Source organism: Heterodontus francisci, chromosome 24, assembly GCF_036365525.1.
Source record: "Heterodontus francisci isolate sHetFra1 chromosome 24, sHetFra1.hap1, whole genome shotgun sequence".
NCBI lineage: Eukaryota > Metazoa > Chordata > Chondrichthyes > Heterodontiformes > Heterodontidae > Heterodontus > Heterodontus francisci.
Genome location: NC_090394.1, coordinates 22889654 through 22914824, shown reverse-complemented (window position 1 = coordinate 22914824; position 25171 = coordinate 22889654). Strand labels below are relative to the sequence as shown.

The following is a 25171-nucleotide window of genomic DNA, read 5'->3' as shown; positions in this document are numbered from 1 at the left end:
CATTCTGGCTGGTAAGAAACCTGGAGCATTTTAACTGCCACCCACATGCCAGGCAGATGGGGTTAAAATCTGTCCTCCTGCTGCTCCTATTCAAATCATCTGGGTACAGCTCCAAACTGTTAAATGTTGAAAATCTTAGCCTTATTGTCAGGTATCTAAATTATCATGATGTAAGCTCTTGTTGCTTCTAGTTCTACATTTCAATTATTAATACTTTAAACTTGAATCTTGTTTTGCTGCGCAGGCCATATTAACTCTTCAATCTAAGCTCTATATCAGTTATGCAATTATAGGATTATGGGAGCATGTGATCAGTGAATTTACCGACATATTTATACATTGGCAGCTATTTGTAGAATATGACAAACCAAATCCGGTTTAAGATGCTTTGCCTTGAGTTTGATTTGTAACCCTGCCTTTGGTTTATATACTGACATCTTGCCAAATGCATTAGAAGCAATGAAAACAAACTAGATTATTAAGGTTTTCTCAGTCAAGTAACTTTAGTTAATTCACTGCGATCATGCAATGTTCTAAGGTGGAAGGCATATATAGTTATCAAGGCACTGATAACTACTGTCTCATGTGGTTTTGTGGCTTTAACCGGAGAACCCACCCAATTCACTTAAGGACACCAATCACTGTACAGTAGCAGAGTAACTGAAGTTGTATTTGCTTTAAATGCCACTGTGGACAAGTGTCAAGTTCAGCTCCCTGCATAGGAAAACCTGCCAACCGAGAAATGTAGGGAAACCTGTGTCTCAAATATCTGCCATGACTGCTCTATTTCAGTCAAACATACTGAGCTTACTATTTACGCAGTTGCAAATGACATACAAAGGGATCTGGTTACTGACTAATTATAGTACTGGATTCCCCCCAGTCCATCGTTCCATTGAATCCCTGAGCTGCCTGCCACTGTTAGGATGAGGTTTATCAGCTCCTGTCTGGGTGAACTAAGTGAACCAGAGTGCAAATGTGTTGCCTCCTTGCTGCTATTCAGCCATGAGTGCCATACAGCCTCCAGTGAACGTCACTCCTGACATGTACCAAGATTATTAACAATGAAGAAATATGAGGAGTGAGATTTGTGATTAGCAAGACTGACAGATTGCAAATTGCCTTGAAAGAAACGTAGCCAGGGATAGTTTGTAAGAATGGCTAACATCAGAGTAAATGAGACCAAAATATGAGTCCTTTTGAACAACTAAGATTGACAGGTCAATCAGCAGCCACATTAGATTTTTAAATATTGGGTTGGTGAAAGATTCCCCTCTGCAGGGAGTGGAATAATCGACTCCAGTGTTGGCAGGAGATTGTTTTAGAAAATTAGTGTTGACAGGTGGCCCAGAACTGTGGCTTTGCACAGTCATGAGATTCACTGTACACTGTGCGGTATAGGACATCACTTTGTAACCAAAATTACCCATCTCAGCTAAGCTATCAGCGGGAGCTTGTGAGCAGAAGTTGAGCACTTTCCAATAGCGAATGTGGGAAAATTGGAAGGAATGTCAACCTTGGCCATCCTTATTTAACTGCAATAATGGAGGGTTGGGCCAAGCCACCTGCACATGTCTGGGCTACATGGTGAAAATGCAGGTGACACAGTTAAAAAAAATTATTCACTTAGAAATCCAGACAGGAGCTGATGAAACTGATCCCAACTGTGGCAGAAAGTCCAGGGATTTGGGGCATGATCAACTGGAAGAATAATATGGGGCCCAGAAGATTTAAAGATGAAGAAAAATAACCAAAGTTTAAAAAAAATTGAAAATAATGAAAAAGAAAATGCAGCTGTGTATAAAGAATTAAAAACATCCATGAAAAAATTTGAGTCTGTCTTCCAAGCATGCTAATTTATTTATATTTTGTAAAAATTTGTCATACAATGTCAGTGAATCATAACTAAAGAGAAGGCAGGCAGCAGCTGTATTGTGAGATTAATTGCAAAGTTTGTAACATCACTGCAAGATTTATTTTCTGAATCCAGTTAATTGGCTCAGTACCTGGAGCTGACCAAATGGCAACTATCAGAAGGAGAAGAGGACTGAAAGCAATCAGAAAAAGAAATGATTACTATCAATTTTCACTATTGTAACTACATCATGAGGTGTCAAATATCTGAAGCAGTTCAGTTGTAGTCTTCCTTATTCGGGGCTTTATTACATGGGTGTTTATGTGTCTATAAATGAGGCTAAACAGTTGAAACATTTTAAATATTAATGCTGCTGCTAATGACTCTATGGCTCTTCACTTTCAATCGCCTGTTGAGTGAAGATTAACTATATAAGCCTTCCTATTGTCCTAATCAAAGAACTGAATATTATTTGACACCCATATATACTTTCGGAAAGTGTACAACTGATCTATATGAAAAGAGCATAATGCCACCAAACATAGGACTGAGAATGTTCATCCATTCACACTGACAACATGGAATCAGATTACGACTGAGGAAGGAGGAGTGCGCTGTTTTCTTGGCAGCAAAACACCAACTGTCTTCAAAACAGTCCACACCCCAACTGAACTTGAAAACAATATTCAAACCCCAAAACAGAAAGTCAACCTCTTGTGTCCATAAACCTTAACATGTGGCTTCTCTGTAAACATCTTCCCCAAGTCACCAAGGTTTCTGTTGTTTACTGAGCCCAAAGCACATGATTTCCAGCAAAGGTTGTTTTCAAACAACATCTCAGTGCCCTTTCAGTGAACTGTTAACAACAAAGCAAAGTCCAACATTTATGAAATATTCAGCCTTCCAATGAATCCATCTCCACAATTTAAATATGAGCCCACAAAAAAGAAATAGAATAATAATTTAGAGAATGTTCCAGTGCAGAAACAGGCCATTTGGCCCATCATATCTATGCTGGTGCTTTTCTGCACATGATGAATCAAAAATTGGTCTACTCCTTACAGTAAATCCTACAACATCCAATTAACATGTCCGCTAAAATGGTGTGTGCTGTGAGGATTAAGTGAGTAGGTCATGGCAACCATTTTAAACCTATCATGCCCTTTTCCCATCAGGCATGGGGGGGAGGTTTAAAATTGCGACTAAAAACAATCAAGGGCAACAGGAGTGTGGAAAAGGTAAGGGTGGTGGTGATGGTTCCGGGGTGGGGGTGGGGAGGGGGAAAGGAGAGGGGGGACTGGGGGGGGGAAAGGAGAGGGGGGAGTTGGGGGGGGGGAAAGGAGAGGGGGGAGTTGGGGGGGGAAGGAGAGGGGGGAGTGGGGGGGGAAAGGAGAGGGGGGAGTGGGGGGGGGGAAAGGAGAGGAGGAGTAGGGGGGAAGGAGAGGGGGGAGTGGGGGGAGGAAGGAGAGGGGGGAGTGGGGGGGGAAGGAGAGGGGGGAGTGGGGGGGGAAGGAGAGGGGGGAGTGGGGGGGAAGGAGAGGGGGGATTGGGGGGGGAAAGGAGAGGGGGAGTGGGGGGGGAAGGAGAGGGGGAGGGGGGGAAGGAGAGGGGGGAGTGGGGGGGAAAGGAGAAGGGGATTGGGGGGGAAAGGAGAGGGGGAGTGGGGGGGAAGGAGAGGGGGGAGTGGGGGGGAAAGGAGAGGGGGGAGTGGGGGGGAAAGGAGAGGGGGGAGTGGGGAGGAAAGGAGAGGGGGAGGGGGGGAAAGGAGAGGGGGGAGTGGGGGGGGGAAAGGAGAGGGGGGAGTGGGGGGGGGAAGGAGAGGGGGGAGTGGGGTGGGTGGGTGGGAAGGAATCATACCTGTCTTTCTCCCACTTGGAATTATATATGTGAATTATACATGAAGGGAATATGTTCTTGCTTTTCTAGTAATTTGCTTTATCGGGGACATTTTCCGTAAATTTATCAATATCAGTTATATACTGATTGGAATAGACTAGAACTACAGACTGGGTAGATTAATAATGATGCAACATTGCAATCCTCAGGGTTCAAAAGGAACAGTAGCAAATCTGGAAAATGCAGTTGAATTCACAAAAAATATCAATAACCCCCAAGGGAGGAGCTGAATCATTGGGAAATGGAGACTGGTTGTAAACAGCCCTGAAAATTCAGATAATGGCTCTTAAAGTAATTTTAGACTCTCTTGGTTGTGCTCACAGATACTGCTAGCTTATCAAAAAATAATAGGTAACGCTATATGAAGACGCTATTAAAATGTGCTCAGTCTTCCCTTTGAGAGCCTGTACATTATGTGTTTAAAATGAGTTGCAAAGAAACAACATTTTTCAGTGAAGCATGATTGCTAAATTGTCTTCTCACCTTCAAAGGCAGCTGAAGGTCTTGACTGTTTTGTCACTAAATTGTTCAAACCTGTAATCAAGGCTATAGACTATTGCTTCAGGAAAGAAGGCCAATTGCTTCATATAATACAGTAAAGTGAATTGTTTGCTCAATAGGCAGATACTTATAATGACAATGTGATAGGAATAAGTATTTTAGGAAAAAGTGCTTTATTGCTAAGTATTTTGTGAATACTGCTGAGTATTTCCAGCATTTTCTGTTAAGATTTCAAATTTCTAGCATCCGTGGTATTCTGCCTTTGAAAGGAATACGTAAATAGTTTTGGAACTACTGACTAGCCGAGTACAGGTTTTAAAGATAGTTTCAATAATCAAATTATAATTATTTTAATTACCAGTGTCAGACCATGTTACGTTTGACTTAAGTGAAGTTAAATTGGGGAACACCTGAAAACGGGTGTAGGGATCGTGGTCAACGATTAATTCACACCCGTCCATTGCAATGCAGGTGGCACAGGTAAATTTGTACTGCCTGCTGTTTTACATGATTGCTGCCTGCAGCACTGTTCATTGGCTGCATGCATTGGCAGGGGGCCTAATACCGCAAGTGGCTAGCTTTACTTAAAGGCAGCCTACACATTTTAAAGGGGAGATGCTTTGTGGCTGCAAAAAGTGGTGGGACTCATTTAAATAGTGAACCTGGGTTGTGATGCTTTGAGGAATGGCTGATCATGCACCTGGCAACACACAGAACATAACATCCTGGCCTGCATTTTCAATTGGTTTCAGGAAGGAATGCAGGCACAATTTGAAAATCACATTCCAAGAGGGTGGCATTGGATTCCAGAATGCAAGGCAACTTTTTTATTATTATTTATTTTTGTGGGATATGGGTGTCACTGGCAAGCCCAGCATCTATTGCCCATCCCTAATCGCCCTTGAACTGAGTGGCTTTCTCAGCCATGTCAGAAGTCAACCACATTGCTGTGGGTCTGGAGTCTCCTATAGGCCAGACTGGATAAGGATGGCAGATTTCCTTCCCTAAAGGACATTAGTGAACGAGATGAGTTTTTTTAAGAATAACTGACAATGATTTCATGATCACCATTAGACTAGCTTTTCATTCTAGATTTATTAATTGAATTTAAATTTCATCAGCTGCCATGGTTCGATTTGAACCCATGTTAGCCTGGGCTCTGCGTTGTTAGTCTAGTGACATTACCACTATGCCACCACCTCCCTTTGAAAGGGGAGCGGGAGCGGGAAATGGGGAACACAACCGCCTCAGTTAACAGCCCATTAAGCTCCTTGAGGAGCTTGTTAATGGACTGGGGAGGGCAAGAGGACAATTTTGAAAGCTGAGATCACCAAAACTGAACAGTCTGGTGCACTTTAGTGCGCAGCTGTCAGGTTCAAAGCAGGCAGAAGTTAAAGTTTTTTTTATTGATGCTGAAACGTTTCAGGAGCTGAGGGGTCTTGTGCTGGATGATGCACCTTTCGTTTCGTTTGGCCATTTGACACTTTTGTGCTCATTGAGGCTGCTGACCCTCTGAGGTACTGCCTGCTCTCTTGTACAGGCAGTGGCATGGCTGCTCCTGCCTCCTCGTGACACATGGTGTGACTAATTGGGCACTGAGTTCGCCTCCAGTCCAATTAGGGCATTTACATTTAAAGATAGCGTCGCAGGAGCAATGTTGCTGCAGTGTGAGTTCAGAACCCGAAAACTATCTGGCATCAGGTTCCCAGCTCCAGTTTGAAAATCCAGCCCCTTGTATCCACAGAGGAGAAGGGGGCCCCCAGATCCTGAGGAGGCAATGGGAAGAATTAAAGGCAGAAGTCACTGCCAGGAATATAGCTTCTAGACAATGGATGTAGTGCAGGAAGAAATTTAGCGATATGATATGAGTTGTCAAGGTGTGTGAGTTCAATATTCAAATATCATGCCCTACCAACTGCATCACTAACCTCACCCACTGCTCAATTCATCACACCCTTATTAACCATCTACTAACAATTTCTAGCAATCAATACTCAACACTTCAGTTACAACTCGTTTAACTAAAACAATTCCTATATGCTTTACCTCACCCTCACACACTGAACACTCTTTCAAGCCTCACACCCACAACTCACATACACTGGCAGCTACTCAACTATGACTGCACCATTACCCAAACGTACTACAAGACAGTCACTGACACGCTTACCTCTTTCTTGCAGGACAAGGTGGCACATAACTGAAGGCAGCAGAAAAGAAGTGGAGGAGGACAAGAGCGCCTACATGTTATATTCCCTGGCCATGGCCACTGGTGGGGCCGGAGGAATTGTTGAGGGTGTCTGCAAACCTAACCTCCTTCTCCCTCATCCCACATTCTCTTCTGACTCACAAGCTGCAGATGGTATAAACACACACTCCTTACTTTCTCCTCTCCCCTCACCACAACCCAACCCTTCTCCCTTCTTCATTTCAGATACCCAAGAACTGGAATCTTCCTAGGTGGAGGAGGAAGAGGAAGAAGACAGTGAAGATGAAGAGACACAGTCATTCGATCTTACACTCGGAGTCAGCATACACCTACTGACACTACGTGTATTTTAGAGACTAGGATAGGAGAAGTATCTGCCCATGATGAGACACCGTGCACCAGTGTGCTGTAGCCAGGGGAGGGGGAGAAAGGATAGTGCTGATACCAGCTTGCTGAAGGGTCAGGTTACACCCAAGAGCTGCTGCAGAGGAGTTAGATGATGACTTTGATGGGCCAGACTACAGAACAAGCATGATGGGTTTACACTGCTAGAAAGCTGCTCTCAATGTCTAGGAACATGGAGGCATCCAGCTCCAATTCGGCACAGGCTTTGTGCAAATCGTGGAGCCCATCCTTTCCTGCATGGAATAGGTGGTCACCTCCATCAGCACACCATGATGCAGCATCTGACAGCCAATGTCTCAGCTTTCATTGCAGCACAAATAGCTTCTATCTGAGTGTTGCCAGGATATTTCAGCCTGCTGCTTTGGTGGCTCTGGATACCACTATTCAAAGGGGATTGAAGATATCATAGCAGTCCATCAATCTATTTGCCAACAGATTGCCAGGATTGCTGAGGTGCTGCCTGAGAGATTGGTAGTGGCTCATGGTCCAGAAACATGCTGTTCTCTCTCAGGATAATAACATTACTGCACTCACCCCAGCCACTCCAGCAGTGTCTTTGCTTTGCCTGTCAGTCAGCCTAGAGAGCTGCAGCCCAAGCCGACTGAGATGGTGCAGTCGGAGGCCGGGCCTTCTAGGCCCAGAGCTGCTTGAGGTCGCCCTCCAAGGCCATCTGTAGTCTCAATTGAGGGTGAGCAGCCTTCCACCAGTCATGCTGCAGCCACTGAGCCAGTTAAGAGCCAGTGTCACCTTGACAGTCATGGGCAATGTTGTCCTTGCTCTACCCAGAGGTTGCAGTTGTGGCTGCAGCAGTTGACAGATTTTAGTCTCGATCTCTTTTGAGAAGCATCTCAAGCATTGGTCCTTTCTGAAGTTGAGGTAAGAGTATTGCTCCCTGAAGACCCTAGGCGGATATGGCCTCCTGCTGAGAGCCCTTCTCCCCCTTCTCACCAACATCCTCCAGCAGCTTGTCCTGCTCTGCGTGGCCTCTCTTCATTTGTCCACTCATGTTCAATACCCAGAGGAACCCCTACCAGACCACTCATGCTTTGTTTCAGCATGGGATTTTAAATTATGACCCAGAAACTACCTCAAGACCATCCAGACCACAACCTGTTGTGTATTCAAACTTTAGTCAATTATAAGAAAGATCCCTTTAAATAGTTGGACAGGGTAGGGGTGGGGGGGTGGGTAGCGTAGGGGGGCCTTTCATTCCATTTAATGTCGAGCTCAAGACAGGGCATTGGCTGGAATGTGCAGTTTGAAAATAGCAGTGCTGGTGTCAGCTCATCATTGCACACTGATTGATGTCATAACCTGCCTGCTCTGGATGCTGCCAGCAGTCGTTAGGTGCTTGTGCGCAAACCGCTTTACCAAGATGACATCCACACACTTCCTGTCAGAAGTTTGTGCTTGCATCTCAGGCCCCATTTTTGATCATTAAGTAGCCACATAGCACCTAAAACATGGCCCAACAGAGCACTCAATATTTCCATGACGTAAGGCAAGGGCAGTGTATCACTAAAGGTGTTTTCAAACTTGTTTTTGGCAAGTGCTCACTGACATCCTTCAGGGAAGTGAAGCTGCCTCCTCTACTTGTTCTGAACTGCATTTACTCCACTCTCATGCTATGTGATTGGGAATAACCTTCAAACTCATACCCTGGCAGAGCAAATGCCCATTCTAGAGACAACATGGTTTTTACTCCATTGAAATCGGCAGATCTATACTTGGTAAGGGGAAATCAGCTCCACCACGTTACTGTCTGGGCAATGCTAAAAATGGCCCCCATAGTCACGAAAGCCACTCTGAAGTCACCTGGCAAGCTATCTGTAAACAGAATCCTTGATTGTAAAATATATTTTTGCCTCCTAGTTACTTGTAACAGTGATCTATCTTGCAGAATCTATCATTAATGTAGTGCACTAGGGGCTGTCACTCTTCAAGTATTAAATGACAAACACCTCAACAGATGGTCATTCTCCATGATCCAGACTTGACTGACTGGCTAACTCCAACAACAATGTCTGCAGTCAGCCACAAAGAACCTCACAAACAGTTCCTTCTGGCTTCAAAGCAAACATTAGCATCCTTTCCCCTTCAGCGTCAAAAAACTACTCAACTCAAGCACAATTAATTCAGAATTTTTATTTAATGGTTTACAGTGTATAAAACAGCAAAATGTTTCCTGCTGTAGGAATCTCACAGTTGTAATTTGTAAATCTTCTACCTGGGTTATATGTGTCACAGGTTAGCATAGCACTCTCCAGGTGCTGTTATTTCACATGAAAGTTACCACTCCCTTTATGCATCCCTCACATTGAACAGAATCTGTTTACAGTTGTTGAGAGTCTGCAGTAGGGCCTAGGTGAAATTTCTGAATCAAGTCTTAGGCCCCAGAAAGCCAGGCCAATAACGCAGGGTGATTTATTTCAGGTGTTTCTCTTATTTAAAGATCAATTGTAAGTGTAAGTTTAGTGATTTTTTTTGTCAGAATTGTGTAATTTTATTGGGTCATAAATGTTATTCTTAGCTGTAATCTGAATGAAGAAGGAAAATGGCAGCCAAACAAAATACAAAGCACCTCAGGAGCAAACGGTTTTGGGTTCCAGTCTCACTCTAGAGACCTAGGGCTGGAATTTACTGGGCCCCCGATGTTGAGCTCCATGGCAGGAGGGGCCCGGAAATGGTTCTGGCAGAGGCCCGACACGGAGCCTGACGCTGGGAGGGCGGGGCCCAATCCTCCCATTGGTGGCAAGGCTCCGTGGTGGAACCCCATTGGTCGACGATGGGACCTGAATTTAAATATTTAAATCAATAAAATGAGTACATTTAAATAAACTTACTTTCCATCTTATGGGCCCGCCGCGAGCTTTAGTGGGGCGGCCGGCACTTCCGCGCCTTCACTTCCCCGTCTTGGGAAAGCAGGTATGACACTGGTAGGAAGGTGCAGGAGTAAAGATTTTTAGTGCGGGAGTGTGGGGAATGGGGTCAAATAATCATAATGACTGTAGGGAATGGTGGAAAGGGGTGAACCTTAAACTTTGTACAGTCTGAGGGGGGAAGGTCAGATTTCAAAGGTTATGTGTTTTTTTGGGGGGGGAAGGGCAAATACTTAATGTCATTGGTATTGGGGGGTGCTAAAGGTGTGTAGAATTTTAGTACAACAGTTGGGGTGGGGGGTGGTACGTCTTTTAAAATTTAAATTTACCGGCAGGGCTAGCTGCTCTTTAAAAATGGCCCCAGCACCTGCGCACAGGCAGCTGACACCATTGCTAGACCGCGGTGGCTCTGTCCACCATTTTTTCTGAATCTAGCCCCAAGCACAAAAATCCGTCCTGACACTCCAGTACTATACTGAGGGAGTGCTGCACTGTCAGAGGTGCCATTTTCAGGTTAGATGTTAAACCAAGATTGTGTTTGCTCTCTCAGGTGGTTGCAAGAGATCCTATGACACTACTTTAAAGAAGAGCAGGGGAGTTATTCCCAATGTCCTGGCTAATATTTATCCCTCAGTTAACACCACTAGAAACAGATTATCTGGTCATTATCACAACACTGTTTGTGAAAGCTTGCTGTGCAGAAATTGGATGTTGTATTTCCTACATTACAGCAGTGACTGCAATTCAGTTTTATTTCATTGGCTGTAAAGGACTTTAGGAAGTCCTGAGGTTAAGAAAGGCACTATATAAATGCTTATATTGCCCACTGGAAGCTGTGTTATCTACCTCGAGAAGGGAACTGGTTTTTGATAGTTCTGCATTTAGTCACTGGCATATGTAAGCCTACCATGGTGGTTGACCTAACAGATAGTGGTCATGGAGGTGCTTTGTATTTTGTTTGGCTGCCATTTTCCTCCTTCACTCAGATTACAGCTAAGAATAAGATTTATGACACAAAAAAATTACACAATTCTGACAAAAAAAATCACTAAACCTACACTTACAATTGATCTTTAAGTAAGAAAAATGCCTGAAATAAATCACCCTGCGTTATTTTTCTGCCTACTGAGATCTGGTGTTTTTGAGGTGTGGCACCTTTAAAAACTATGGACATGAGCTAGATGCTAGATTTTCTTTTGGTACGAATTATGAAGTGAAGCTAATACACAACAATCAGGCCTTAGACATAAAACATGAGGACACCGTGAAAGGAAGAAAGAACTTGTATTTATAAAGCAACAAGCGCAGCCTCAGGATGTCTCAAGGTGCTTTGAAAACACTGAAATACGTTTGATGGGCAGCCACACATGTAGAACATGGAAGCCCATTTGCAACCTCCCAGTTAATCTATTTTTAGTGGTGTCAGATGAGAGAAGAATTTTCACCAAGGCACTGGGCGAGTTAGGTCACAGGGAGAATGCTTTGCTGTTCTTCAAATAGCATCATACTATCTTTCACATCCATCAGAGCAGGCAACGAGGCCTCAGTTTAATACCGCATTTTTAAATATATTTTATTTATTCACAGGATGTGGCTATCGCTGGCAAGGCCAGCATTTTATTGCCCTTGAGAAAGTTGTGGTGAGCTGCCTTCTTGAACTCCTGCAGTCCATGTTGTGTAGGTACACCCACAGTAACATTATGGAGGGAGTTCCAGGATTTTGAACCAGCAACAGTGAAGGAATGGCAATATAGTTCCAAGTCGGGATCGTCTGTGATTTAGATGGGAATTTGCAGGTGGTGGTGTTCCCATGCGCCTGCTTCCTTTACTCTTCTAGGTGTTAGAGTTCATGGGTTTGGAAGGTGCTGCTGAAGAAGCTTTGATGAGCTGTGCAATGAAAAATTTTTTATGTTGTCTGATGCAACATAAATGAGATGTATGGAGTTCAGTTAATTGAAGATCTCAAACAGGTTTATTAACAGCTAACAAGTATATACAGTACAGAGCTAACTATTTACATGACTTGCCTCTTACAGTAGCAGAGTGAGTCTAGTTCTGAGTCATATGACTGTGATCTGATACTTGACTCATTAGCATACTAAGATCTTAAAGGGACATCACTCTTAAAGGCAATCACACAACATCCCCTTTCTTTCCAAAGATAAGTCTCAGATGCTAAGAGTAAAATACATGAAATTAGATAACATCAAAATTATTTTACATAGGTATCGAGATTATGAACATTTACATTGTGTGTCCTTTGTTTCTCCTTATCCTCCATGTCTGAAGGTTTGGGGCTCAAGGTCGAGGATTTGTTGGGGAAAGAGTACTTGGTCTCATGGAGATACCTGTTGTGATGCTGGCTGTTCTCGAGAGAGCAGAACTGAAGGCACGGCATAGTTGTGCTGTTGCTAGGTTTCCAGACTGCACCGTTTGATGCTGGTTAGAGTCTGCGAGCGGGTTCCGGTCCTTGGAGATTTCCCCTTGGTCTCGTCTGCTGTAATGAGTACCTTGGTGACTTCGTGGATGGTTATGATGCTGAGGTCCTTACACACTGGTAGTCCTGCCACTGCTGGTCCACGCATATCTACTAGGGAGAACGATTGTGGTTTCCATGCTGACTTGCCATAGCTGCATTGCATTGTTAATGTGCCATTTCCAGGGATGGGTGACCCATTGTATGCAGATAACTAAGCATTTGTCAGTTATATCATAGACTTCCAGCGACTCTGGTACATATCCTTGAGGATTTGGACTGGTAGGATGTTTACACTAGCGCTGGTGTCAGTTTTGACCTTGTGTGTATGTTTGCCAGCTTTCTTTGGGCACATGATGTTAATAGTGGTGAAAGCTTCCATTTGTTTGATTTTATCAACATGATGTGTCAGATTCACAATGTGGAACTTCTGTTCGTTGTCTGGCTGAGAACTGCTTCGCTCTGTGTCTTGTCTCAGGTCTGTTTTGCTGTTGACCTCATGTATCGGCTTGTGTTTGTGCAGGTCTCTGGTGCTTTCCTTGCTGCTGGTGCCGTGTTGCTGCGCCTATTTTCTACTGGCTTGTGTCCTCCCGTGGCTTCTGGCTAGACAGGCCCAGTGTCTTTTGCATTGCACACCTTTCACAGGTTTCAGAATGCAGGGCAATTTCACCATGTGTGGGACAGACGGCACTTACCACACAGCTTGCTTGCTCTTTTCGACCTGGTTATCGTGCCAATACTGTTGGCTGCACCTAGTACTTGCAGATGCTGTCATCCAGTTACAAAGGCTTCATATTTCCTGCTATCTTCTATCAGTGCGTCGATGCTGTGACCTTTCTTTTTCCATAAGAGGTCTTTCTGAAATGCTTCAGTGGGTATCGATACAATCACTAGCTCCATTAATTGCTCTGACATTTGTTTCTGAGAAATCACATCTTACTATGGCATCTGCTGATGAACATGTCTATTGATTCCTGTGGCTGGACATCAATTCCAGGTAGTGAATTCTGATATTCTCTCATAATCAGAGCTGATCTTCCAGCACTTTCCATATCTTTGCGGGATCTTTCTGGCCCTGTTCAGATATGCCTGAGGTATTGATTCTGTGTAATCCCTCATTTCCAATCACTATCATTATTTTTACAGCCTGTTTTTCTGGTTCTACAATGACTTGGTCTGTATAGCACAATTGCATTCTCTGTTACAACAGTTTGAACTCAGATAAGATATCAAGGCTTTCTAGTTCATGCTGGGAAAATTGGTATCCATGTTCCTGCTGTTCTTATGCTTTAACCTTACTTTAAGAACCTGCTTCTGTGACTCTGTACTGCTTCCCTTTAAAAAAAAACTCTGTTCTTTTTACTGGCTGCTTTGATTGACAGAAGCAGGTGTTTAGCAGTGTTGGTCTATTTAACTAGCTTCCAGCACTCTAGTCTGTTTGTCTATACAGCTAAGCAATAGGCATTTCAAGTGCTCTTTTTAACTGGGGTTTGTTTATGCAGCCATTCAAGAGGCAGTTCTTCACGGTTGAGTGGTTTTATGAGATTTTTCTTGAACTCTGGCTGAGTGAGTGAAAGCTCTTCAGTGTTCGAGTGATTTATAGCTTCAGCTGCGAGCTGCGTGAATGGAGGATTCCAGTGCCTTTTGCTGTCAGGCACCTCCTGTAATGGCGCGGATCTGATCATCTTGGGGGATCCTTTGAAAAGATTCCATCAGCCTGAGATAGGGGTTGGGTTTTCCCTGTTTTTTTCTTTTACTGAGCCTTTAAAAAAAACGACTTTGCAAGCACCTCAAAGCTTTTTTTTTAACTGGGGTTCCTGTACCGATGGCACACTGACTCACCCGCTTACAGAGAGTGATTTGCAGCCTGTTGTTCAGCTCAGTCTTCTACCGCTGAGGGTGAGTTCTTTTTTTCTTACTGTTTGAGCCAGTATTTGTTTTAAACTTTCTTTCTTTTAGTTGTTGGTAGTTTTTAAAGTTGTTTTCCTGCAGTCTTCAATCTTGGATTCTGTCTTCTCACCAGCTGCCACCATGTAATGGGAAGCTTTTTACGTTGTCTGATGCAACATAAATGAGATGCGTGAGTTCAGTTGATTGAAGATCTCAAACATGTTTATTAACGGCTAACAAGTATATACAGTACGAAGCTAACTACTTACATGACTTGCCACTTAATGTTACAGTAGCAGAGTGAGTCTGGCTCTAAGTCACATGACAGAATTCTGGTACTTGGCTCATTAGCAAACTAAGATCTTAAAGAGACATCACTCTTAAATCACACCACAAGCTGCTGCAGTGCATCTTGTATGTGATACACAGTGCTGCCTCTGTGCACCAGTGGTGGAGGAGGTGATTGTTTAAGTGGGTGCCGATCAAGCTGGCTGCTTTGTCTTGGATGGTGTCAAGCTTCTTGAGTTTTATTGGAGCTGCATTCATCCAGGCAAGTGGAGAGTATTCCATCACAGTCTTGGCACTTGCCTTGTAGTTGATGGACAGGCTTTGCAGAGTTAGGCGGTGGGTTACTCGTCGGAGAACTCCCAGCCTCTGGCCTGTTACTGTAGCCACCGTATTTATATGGTTGGTCCAGTTAGATTTTTGTTCAATGTTGACCCCTAATGCCTAGCAATATCAATGCAACACCATCTCAGTACAGCACTGACATTTCAGCCTAGATTTCAAGTCTTGCAACAGAGAGTGAATTCACAATTTTCTGACTTGGAGGTGAGAATGCTATCAATTGAGCCAAGCTGACAGAATTTTTGCTGTTGAAAAGCAGCCAATCCGATCTGTTAATTACGGTATGAATCAATCTGTGTGCATGTATACTTCATATATAGGTACACAGCATGGATCAGATCCATACATTTGGCCCATCACATCCATGCCAACTCTCTGCAACAGCACTTCAGCTAGTCCCACTCTCCCATCCTTTCTCTGTAGCCCTGCAAATTATTTCTCTTCAGCTGCTTATCCAATTTTCTTTTGAAAGCCACGATTGAATTTGCCTCCACCACACTCTCAGGCAGTGCATTCCAGATCTTAACCACTCCATAAAAGTGTTTTTTCTCATGTCACCATTGGTTCTTTTGCCAATTACCTTAAATTGGTGTCCTCTGGTTCTCAATCCTTCCACCAATGGGAACAGTTACTCTTTATCTACTCTGTCTTGACCCCTCATGATTTTGAACACCTCTATCAAATCTTCTCTCAATCTTCTCATCTCTGAGAACAACCCCGGCTTCTCCAATCTATCCACGTAACTGAAGTTACTGATCCCTAGAACTATTCTTGTAAATCTTTTCAGCCCCTCTCTAAATCCTTCATATCCTTCCTAAACTGCAAGTGCCCAGAATTGGACACAATACTCCAGTTGAGGCCAAACCAATGTTTAATAAAGATTCATCATAACTTCTTTGCCTTTGTACTCTATGTCTCTATTTATAAAGCCCAGGATCCAGGATGCCTTTTTAACTGCAATCTCAACCGGCCCTGCCACCTTCAATGATTTGTGCACATATAGCCCCGCTCTTTCTGTTCCTGCACCCCCTTTAGAATTGTATCCTTTGTTTTATATTGTTTCTCCTCATTCTTCTGACCAAAATGTATCACTTCACGCTTCTCTGCATTAAATTTCATCTGCCATGTATCTGCCCATTCCACCAGCCTGTCTATGTCCTCTTGAAGTCTATCACTATTCCAAGTTTTGCATCATCTGCAAATTTTGAAATTGTGCCCTCTACACCCAAGTCTAGGTCATTAATATACATCAAGAAAAGCTGTGGTGTTAATACTGACCCCTGGGGAACCCCACTGTATATCTTCCTCCAGTCTGCAAAACAACCATTCACCACTACTCTGTTTCCTGTCCCTCAGCTAACTTCATACACATGCTGCCACTGTCCCTTTTGTTCCATGGACTTCAACTTTGCTGGTAAGTCTATTATGTGGCACTTTATCAAATGCCTTTTAGAAATCCGTATAGACCACATCAACCACATTACCAACATCAACCCTCTGTTGCCTCATCAAACACTCAATCAGGTTAGTTAAAAATAATTTGCCCTTAACGGATCTGTGCTGGCTTTCCTTAATTAATCCTCACTTGTCCAAGTGAGTGTTAATTTTGTTCCAGATTAACATTTCTAAAAGCTTTCTGACCACCAAGGTGGTCTGACCACTGACTGGCCTATAGTTGCTGGGTTTATCCTTACATCCATCTTTGAACAGGGTGTAACATTTGCAATTCTCCAGGTCCAGTTTGTTGAGGAACACTGTGTGGCAACGGTACTGATTAGCACTATTTTCTGAACAATTCAATAATATTTTTACGTATGATACCAAAACATTCCATGATGGTAACCAAAGGTTTGAATATAAAGGCTGTGAGATTCTTTTCACAATCATCAAGTTCCATTTAGTGCAGCCTTTCCTAGCTCATAGATCACTTCAGCTGTAATCATTCACTCCAGTGTCATATTGCGTCTGATAATGCTGCAAATTAATCTCCTGGTGAATCTGAAGCAGATCTCAAACAGCAATCAGTTCCGCAGCATGGTTTTAATCCAAGTCTCTCCCTCAAGACACTCAAGTTAGCAGATTCTGAGAGAAATGACTGCTTTGGCAGGCAATGTGAAAGGAGAATGCAATTACTTGAAAGGAGGCTTAAGAATGATAAGCCATAGATAACTTCAATGAGTCAAGCATTCCAACTTCCAATGTTTTATCTTTTTTTCCTTTAAAGAGAAGTTTGTACAATGGAAAGTGTTTATTCATGAGTACAAATTTCAACCATTGCACATCCACTGTCAGCTGTTCCACTGGGAAAATTTTTAATTGGTGACATTGCCATTTGTAGAGGCAGCAGGACACTGGAATAGCTCCTCATTGGTGAAAAAAAAGAGGGAGCAAAATGTCCTTGTTCTTTATGGCACAATGACACCATAATTCCAATCAGAGTGCGGCGTAAGTGCCCGAAATAGACCAGGACTCAGATTTGCTGGTTCCCAGTCTTAAGATGAAGATTCTTGTGGCCTTTGTTTATGCCCACACATTCAGTAGCTGGCAGAAGAAGAAGAAGGAGGAGAACTGGTTGTTGCTGTGGGCCCCATCTTGAGTGCCCAGTCCAGCAGCCGTGACCTGGACTCCAGAAGAGGACTGGTCATTTTGTTTTGTTAATTGTTACTTGCAGTTCCAGTACCAAGCGGATCATCAGAAGCACATTGCACATCCTTCACGGAGCTGGACCTGGCACATGGCTCAGCCTGGGCATCGAGGCCACAGTTTTCAGTCTCTTATGCCAGGTCTTGTGCCTGAGGTGCACCTTCGGAGTCACAAGCACCCGCCACTAGTCTTTAAATTGGGACACCTCCTCTTAACCCCACGTTCTCTAGCAGCTGAGGTTACCAATGGGAAGGATCCTAGCATAACTGCTGTGATTGTTGGGCCACATATGTTTGAGGCTGGGTTCTCCCCAATGGCTCAGTTGGTTAATGCAATACCCAATGTGAAATTGCATCATACACATCAGGTCGGACCTGGGCTCGCTCGCAAGTCACAATGCAAAGCAAATTGATCTCAACTGGGGCAGCATTATGGAATGTTGTAATTGGCTTCAGAATCCACGAATTAGCCATGGTTGCAAATCATGATCAAATGATTCCTGATGGAAAATTTTTATGTGTGAATGCTGAGTGAAGGCTGCAGTTGTCATATTCACTTGGCTCAAGAGCCTATTAACATTTAGGGATGAATCTTGTGCTCCACTAAAGCCCAAAAGCAAGTGTCATGCAGGCCCCCACCTGCCAAGACTGAGGCACACATTATTTCGCCACATGAACATTAAAACTTAAAATTGCTGTTGGGAAGAAAAGAGGGCTGATCACAAGGAATTGCCAAGCCCCGGATTGGAAAGACATTTGCATTGTAACAGACAGTACTTGGAACGGACAAAGGAGCCACTCCCTGCTCCAATTTAATCCACAATGGAGCTTTGTATACCAGACGGTGAAGGTGGAGAGGCTAGCATTCCAGGTTAACTGTTAAGATGGCCGAATACACAAACAGATGTGGTCAGACCAGTTTAGTCACATGACTGACTGATTGTTGGAGTTTTTTTTAATTTGAACTGGCCACAGAGCTTTGGACTGATCAGAAAGTTGTTTGCTCCTGGACTGAGAACATCTCTCTCCTGAGTGCTCCCTCTCTTTCTCACGGAATTGAAGACCCAGTGAAGACAAGTGAACTCAAAGAGAGAAAGGTCTCCTACATGAACAAGGTTTAAGAAGAATACCGGGCCCCAATGAAAAGTAAGAGCTGTCTACAATCAAAGACTCTACAGCGAGCTGGAAACACAGCAACAGTAACAAGAAACCCCCTTCAGAGACTGCCTCAAACCTCTCTACTTTATTTTCCTTCTGCTCTTTTCTGTCCCTGTGTGCATGTGTGTATCATGTGTGTATGCTAGTGTGGGCATATATATCTGTAGGCATTAACCAAATTAGAGTTTAAGTTTAAATGTTAATAAATTTCACTTTTCATCTTTAAACCTTTGAGCCTGTTTATGCTCATTTCTTTGCCTTATAATTGGAAAGTGGTGAACAAGGATTCACCAAGGGGGAGCTCAAAACACAGTGTGTTTAAAAATTAAACCCTGTTACAATAAGACCAGGTGAAGACAGTAAAAGACCCTAGACACCTTTCTCACCTGGCCGTAACACAAGCAATAGCAGAGCAATCGAAGAAGGAAGACATAAAAACTTGCATTTATATAGCACTTTTCACGACCACAGGATATCCCAAAGCACTTTACAGCTAATGGTATTTTTGACACAAGGTCACTGTTGTAATGCAGGAAATGTGGCAGCCAATTTTCACACAGAAAGATCCCAAAAACAGCAATGAGATAATGACCAGATAACCTGCTGTATTAATGTTGGTTGCTGGATAAATATTCACCAGGCCACCAGCAAAACCTCCCCTGTTCTTCTTGATATAATGCTGTGGTATCTTTTATGTCCATCTGAGAACACAGATGGTGCTCTGGTTTAATATCCTATCCAAAAGATGGCACACCTGACAGTGCAGCACACTGTCAATACTGCACAGGAGTGTCAGCCTAGATTTTGTGCTGAAGGGGGGAATTTTAACTTACTGACCCACCGGGAGTAGGGGTGTGATAGAGCATGGGGATGTAGGAAGTCAGGGGTACCACAGCATGCATGTGACATCACCGATAGGTTCAAAGACTCTGATTGGTAGCTGTGGCTTCCAGTCAGGTGGGGAGCAGTGTGAAGGAAGCCACAGGATTAGGTAGGTCTGTACCCTGACCAGGCAATCACAGGAGAGTAGTAGGGGGATCAATCCCGAAGTGTGAAGAGGCTATCCCTGGTTCCATCCCGGGACGGGGGGAGGATCCAGTCCCGGGCGGGGGGTGTCTATCCAATACCAGGTCCAAGGGGAGAGTCAGGTGCGAAGCAGTCTGGAGGAGGTCGCAGGACCAGGTAGGTGGGCATCCCAACTGGAGCATCTTGGGGGGTGGTGGGGGGTGGGGATGGATATTGTCCTGGGGCGGTGAGGTTCAATCCTGGGGTATGGCAGCGATCCAGGAATCCCAGGGGAGTCCAATCACCTCAGTGGCAGGGCACAGGCCTGGGTGGTGGTCAGAGGCCTCAGGAGAAGATTGGAGGCCTCATGAGGAAGATTGGGACAGTCAGGAAGTTATCCAGCTGTGAGGCATTAGCCAGGCGGGCTTGCTGGATCCAGCAGGTAGGGGGAAAGGCACTGACCTCTGATATAGCACTCCCTCACCTTGGTTTAGCTGACAGGTTTCCCATCCTGCCTCTGTGAAAGGCAGAAGTGGGCAGGATGGAGTGGAGATTCAGAATTCTAACACTTTAACCTCCCAGCCAACCCAAACCTCCACGCCCACCCCCCCCCCCACCCCACTCTTACAGGTTAAATTCCCCCATATGTCTCTGGAGTGGAACTGAACACAGAACATCCAGCTCAGAGGCAAGTATTCTAACACTGAGCTAAAGCTGACATAAGAAATAGTGCTAACTCACATTGTCAATGTTCAGTATGTTGCTAATATTAGTGTAACAAAGTCATTACATTCTGCTTATCTCTTCAATTGATAATCCTCGTGTTTCATTTAAATACAAACATGTTCTGCCATGAGTTCAGAGAAGCAGAAACTAAAGGTTGCCACTTCCATCTCCTGCGTAGTTTCCTAATTAACAACTTAGCAAGTAGCAAACAGAAATATTACAGCTTTGAGCCTTCATGACTGTATTTGTGATGATACCATTTGTACTTCACTCTGACCCTGCAATACAGTGACACAAATCTGAGTAATGCCAATCCTATCGGCTTTAATCAGGGTAAATGGATGCCGCAATATCGATTTCAGCCAAATGGGTCCAAAAAACTGGACTACAAGAGCTTTTAGCTCATTAAGAGCAAAGCATGCATCTTACAAACAAAACATGTAAGAATGACTTTTCACATAGGAATTGATTTGATTATGTTTATAGGGCACATATACCTATTGTTAGAGTGGAATTGACTAAAATGAACCACTAGATGCTCAGGTCTGTTCCAATTGTCAAAAGGTTTATTTTACACTGGTGGGGAGTAAGACGCTGGGCTTACCATGCACTTTTCCACTGAACGAAGGAAAATCCACAATGGATATACAGTTACTCAGCCTATCCCGGCTGGACACAATCTAATCGTAACGGTTATTGATTTCATACATTACATTCATTATCAATAAAATTACTAATTAGGTATCATGTGCTTGTGGGGATAGCTCATGGTACGCCCCTGACCATCTCAGAATGTTTACCAGGCCCCCTTATCAAATATCCTTGAGTCTTCACAATGAATCTTTTTACCTCTGTCAGGCTTGCTTTCCTAGCTGCCATGTGCAGTCTGCAATTAGACAAAGCAGCTGTCTTATGCACTGATATGAGGGGCCCTCTTTGGTCAGCCTAATTGCCTGTGCTAAGCTGCACCATGCTCAAGGCTGCAAGCTAACTAACTTGTCCCACAATGCCTTGGGTAAATACTCCATTTTGTAACAACATGTGGCTACACCTTCATCTTATATATATGTGTATATTTATTTAGCTGCATCAGCCACAATTTTCCCCCTACACCTATAAAGAGTTGCCTTGCTTCATCTGACTCAGGAAGCCAGTTTTGTGCCGCAGAGGATTGGACAACTTCTTGCAGATTTCAGACTATATATGGGTTTTGCCTGCTGCAATAACGAATGAGTCAAGTGTTACATTTTCCCATCTGTTTCTCTTCTGTATTACAGGGCTGGATGAATGAAAGCTATAACTATGATCCTGAGACCTACCATCCATCACTCACCTTTTCAGTCTATGTGACACTAGAGGGTACTGCACTGAAACTCTCATACCCAAGAAGCAATATCTCTCGACGTGCAACCTTTGATGAAGGCAAACATGACGTGGCATTCATCAGCCATCGATCCTGTGACCTAGCTGACAGCAAGGTAGGTGAGAATTTTCTTTGAAAAGCTCTGACCATTCCTTGATCTCATCCCATCAGAATGAGAGCCTCCATATTCCTAAAAGCCTGGTATATTCAATATTTTTCTTTGCACTTGTAGTCTATAATCCATTAGCTGAATGACACGAAATACCTTATAATTTGCATTTATAAAAGCTAGAGTTGAAAGTGTTACATTGAATTAGGTAGAACTGAAACAGTCAGTTTGACCTAACTGGTCCATGCCACTGTTTATGCTTTACACGAGCCACTTCCCCCACCTCTTATTCTAACTCTACTGGCAAAACTTTCTATTCCTTTCTCCCTCATGCATTTATCTAGCTTCCCCTTAAATGCATCCTCAACTGCTCCTTGCTTTAGAACATTTCACATCCTAACCATTCTCTGGTTAAATCCATTTCTCCTGAATTTCCTTCTGGATGTATTGTATTTATGGCCCTTTGTTTTGGACTCTCCCACAAATGGAAACATCTTTATGTCTCCCCTATCAAACCCTTTAATGGTAAGACCCCTACCCTTTAACCTCTGTTTTCCAAGGAAAAGAGCACCAGCCTGCTCAATCTTTCCTGATAGTTTCCTCTAAGTTCTGGTGCCACCCTTGTAAGTCTTGTTTGTGCCCTCTCCACTGCCTCTATATCCTTTTATAATATGGAGACCAGAACTGTGCACAGTACGATGGTTCAGAGTTTCTGAGTGTGCAATTCAGGTAATTTGCCAGATCAATGGAGTAGGCATTGCATTTAGACCATGGTTTCTTACATTTCAACAGTGATTACACTTCAAAAATACTTCATTGGCCGTAAAGTGCTTTGGAATATCCTGAGGCTATGAAAGGCGCTATATAAATGCAAGTCTTTTTTCTTTTCACTCAACTCCGGACCAATATGCTTACTGGCCTCAAAGGTGACAAAAATCTCTCCAGACGGTTACCCAAGTCCTTAATTCTGTGCAATAAGTTGAAATCTGTTCGATATTGGCACACAACAGTGCAGTGGAGAGTCCCAGAGCAGTGGAAGAGGCTGCATAGAATCTCCAGATGTGTCTGATGCTTTGCTCGCGTCCTTCTTTTCACAACGGGAACCCTGTGTTCGTCATCTAGCTGTTCTGTAGCCAGGGGCTGACTTGGTGTACACCTCTGTCCAACCACATGGGGCTCCACTTCCACATCTGCCTCTTCTGGTTTCCTTGTCTCACCATGTGTCAGTACCAATCTTACACTAACTGTGCCACTGGGAGAATAACAGCGTAGTATGTGCCTGCCTGTATTCCCAGAGGTAGTGGGGGACTGCGGTGTCTTGTTCTGCAGCCATCGTCTCCGCTGTGTCCTGGAAGGAATGAAACAGTTAACCTTGGTGGCCTTGAACAGTATTCTGTCTATATCAGCAACTTAGTGGGAGTCTAATGAGGAAACTGGTAACTGGTGAAGAACACATAGAAACATTAAACAAGAAAAGGTTTATGTTCTCATGAACCTACTGAAGGCACAGAGGCTCACAAATTTCTAACACCAGCTGCCAGGCTAGAGGTGTTGCTAATTCTTCCTTTACCTCTTCTTCATATTGTGTCAAGCATTGGACATTTGCACCTCCTCCCCGACTGGTCTTTGATTCCCTAGCATTGTGCGATGTCTACTTCTGCACGTGCAATCCGTATCATTGATTGGTTGCTACAGTCTGCAGCTTTTGCAACCACAATCACTTTGGATTCGATGAATGGATGGTAGTAATGGTAGGTGCAAAGGAGCAAGGTCCCAGGATGGGAGACTTCAATGTCCCATGTGCATTACAGGTTGCATGAGTAATGCCAAGTGACTTTGCTTCTAGGACAAGGGACACAGTTCTCTCTGACACCCCAAAGGACACTGTTTGCCCATTGTTCCAGGGACTACTCACGTGCTTCACTGTAATTTAGTTATCCATTCTGTTATTCATCTGAAAACATTCTCACCTTTGCAGGCCTGATGATGCTATCAACTTCTTTTGGGACTGCAATGGGGTCCTTGGGGTTCTGGAGGTTCCACTCACAGCCACAGACAACTCCTTCCCCATGGCCAGTGCTGCTGCCTGTGATGGCTTCTTCACTGGTACTCCAACTATTGCATCCCTGCTTTCTTGAATTTGGAACAGCAGCACTTCCACATCAGCCTCAGAGATGTTAGAGGTTACACCAGCCATTTCAGCGCCTATTCCAAGAACTTTCTCAGCCTTTGAACCACATCCAATCCTTTAAATACAGAAATTGTGCCTTATTCTATCCACTTCCTGAAATTTCCACCACTCCCTCCTCTCTACCCCCACCCTCAACCCTACTCCATGGAATATCTGGTCCCTGCCGGCAGGAATTTCATTTTTGTTCCACTAGTGTTATTTAAATTAGTTGACCCCAGGATTTCTGATAGGGTCAGCATCCTTAGATAGTGATAGGCAATAGACTCACCTTGCTGCATTTACACAATTGCACTGGAGAACTGCAGCCGTGTATATAAGCTGTCCAATCCCATACCAGTATACTAGTCTCCTGTAACCGATGGCAACGTTGAAGCAAACTTGCCAGATTCGCTTAAAAGACCCAGCAAAAAACAATCCTCTGAGAATGTGATAAGTTAACTTTGGAGCTGCCACTGACATTGTGTGAACTGTGTGTGAGGAGCTGGCACACTACCAATAACATTAAGTAACTTAGATAACATGAGCACAAATGTTACCTCTTTTCTTTCTCAGTGTGATTGATATGTGGAACCGATGTCCGCTGCCCACTCCCAGTAAAACCAGTTAGTGCCATGTTAATCAATGCCTGTAACAAACGCTGGAATTTTACGGCCCCCCCCCGAGTGGGTTGGTGGCGGAAGGGGCGTAAAATTTAGTGGGAGGCGGTGGGCGGCCGTTCCCGACGCCTTCCTGCCCCCACTGCAATTTTATGTGGGTTGGTGGCGGTGAGAAACAGCCTGCCTGCCCCAGGCCAATCAAGACCCTTAAGTGGCCAATTAATTGCTACTTAAGGGCCTCCTCCCATCTCCGCTGGTATTTTACCCACAGCAGGGGGGAGGAAAGGTCCCAAGAAGGCCGTCAGGCAAAACGAGGCAGCCTTCTAGTGGGGGGGGGGGGGGGGGCGGGGCGGTGGGTGCCTCCTGATCAGGCCCTGTGCCCCACAGAGAGCTGCCCCCAAAGCCCCACACACCCCCGCTGCACAACACTCCTCCCACCCTCCCCCCCAACTGATTCCCCTTGCCTCGCTAGGGCACGGCCGATTGTCCCCAGCGAGGCCCCAAAAACTTACCTGTCTTCCGAGGCCGTCCTTCACCTTGCTTGCGATGACTGGGTGTAGTCCCAGTAGTGGCCACCGCTGCCAGTGGCGCTGCTGGGACTAATAGCTGCTGGCCCGCTGATTGGCTGGCAGCTCCATTAGGT

General features: G+C 44.3%; 1 protein-coding gene across 1 annotated transcript in view; it reads left to right on the top strand.

Moving 5' to 3' along the window:
• tex2l (testis expressed 2, like) overlaps positions 1-25171 on the top strand; it is an 89143-nt gene that overhangs the window by 5707 nt on the left and 58265 nt on the right. Inside the window, exon 2 of the mRNA XM_068056809.1 lies at positions 21547-21747. Coding sequence (XP_067912910.1) covers positions 21547-21747 — 201 coding nt within the window. The remainder of the gene's footprint in view (positions 1-21546; positions 21748-25171) is intronic.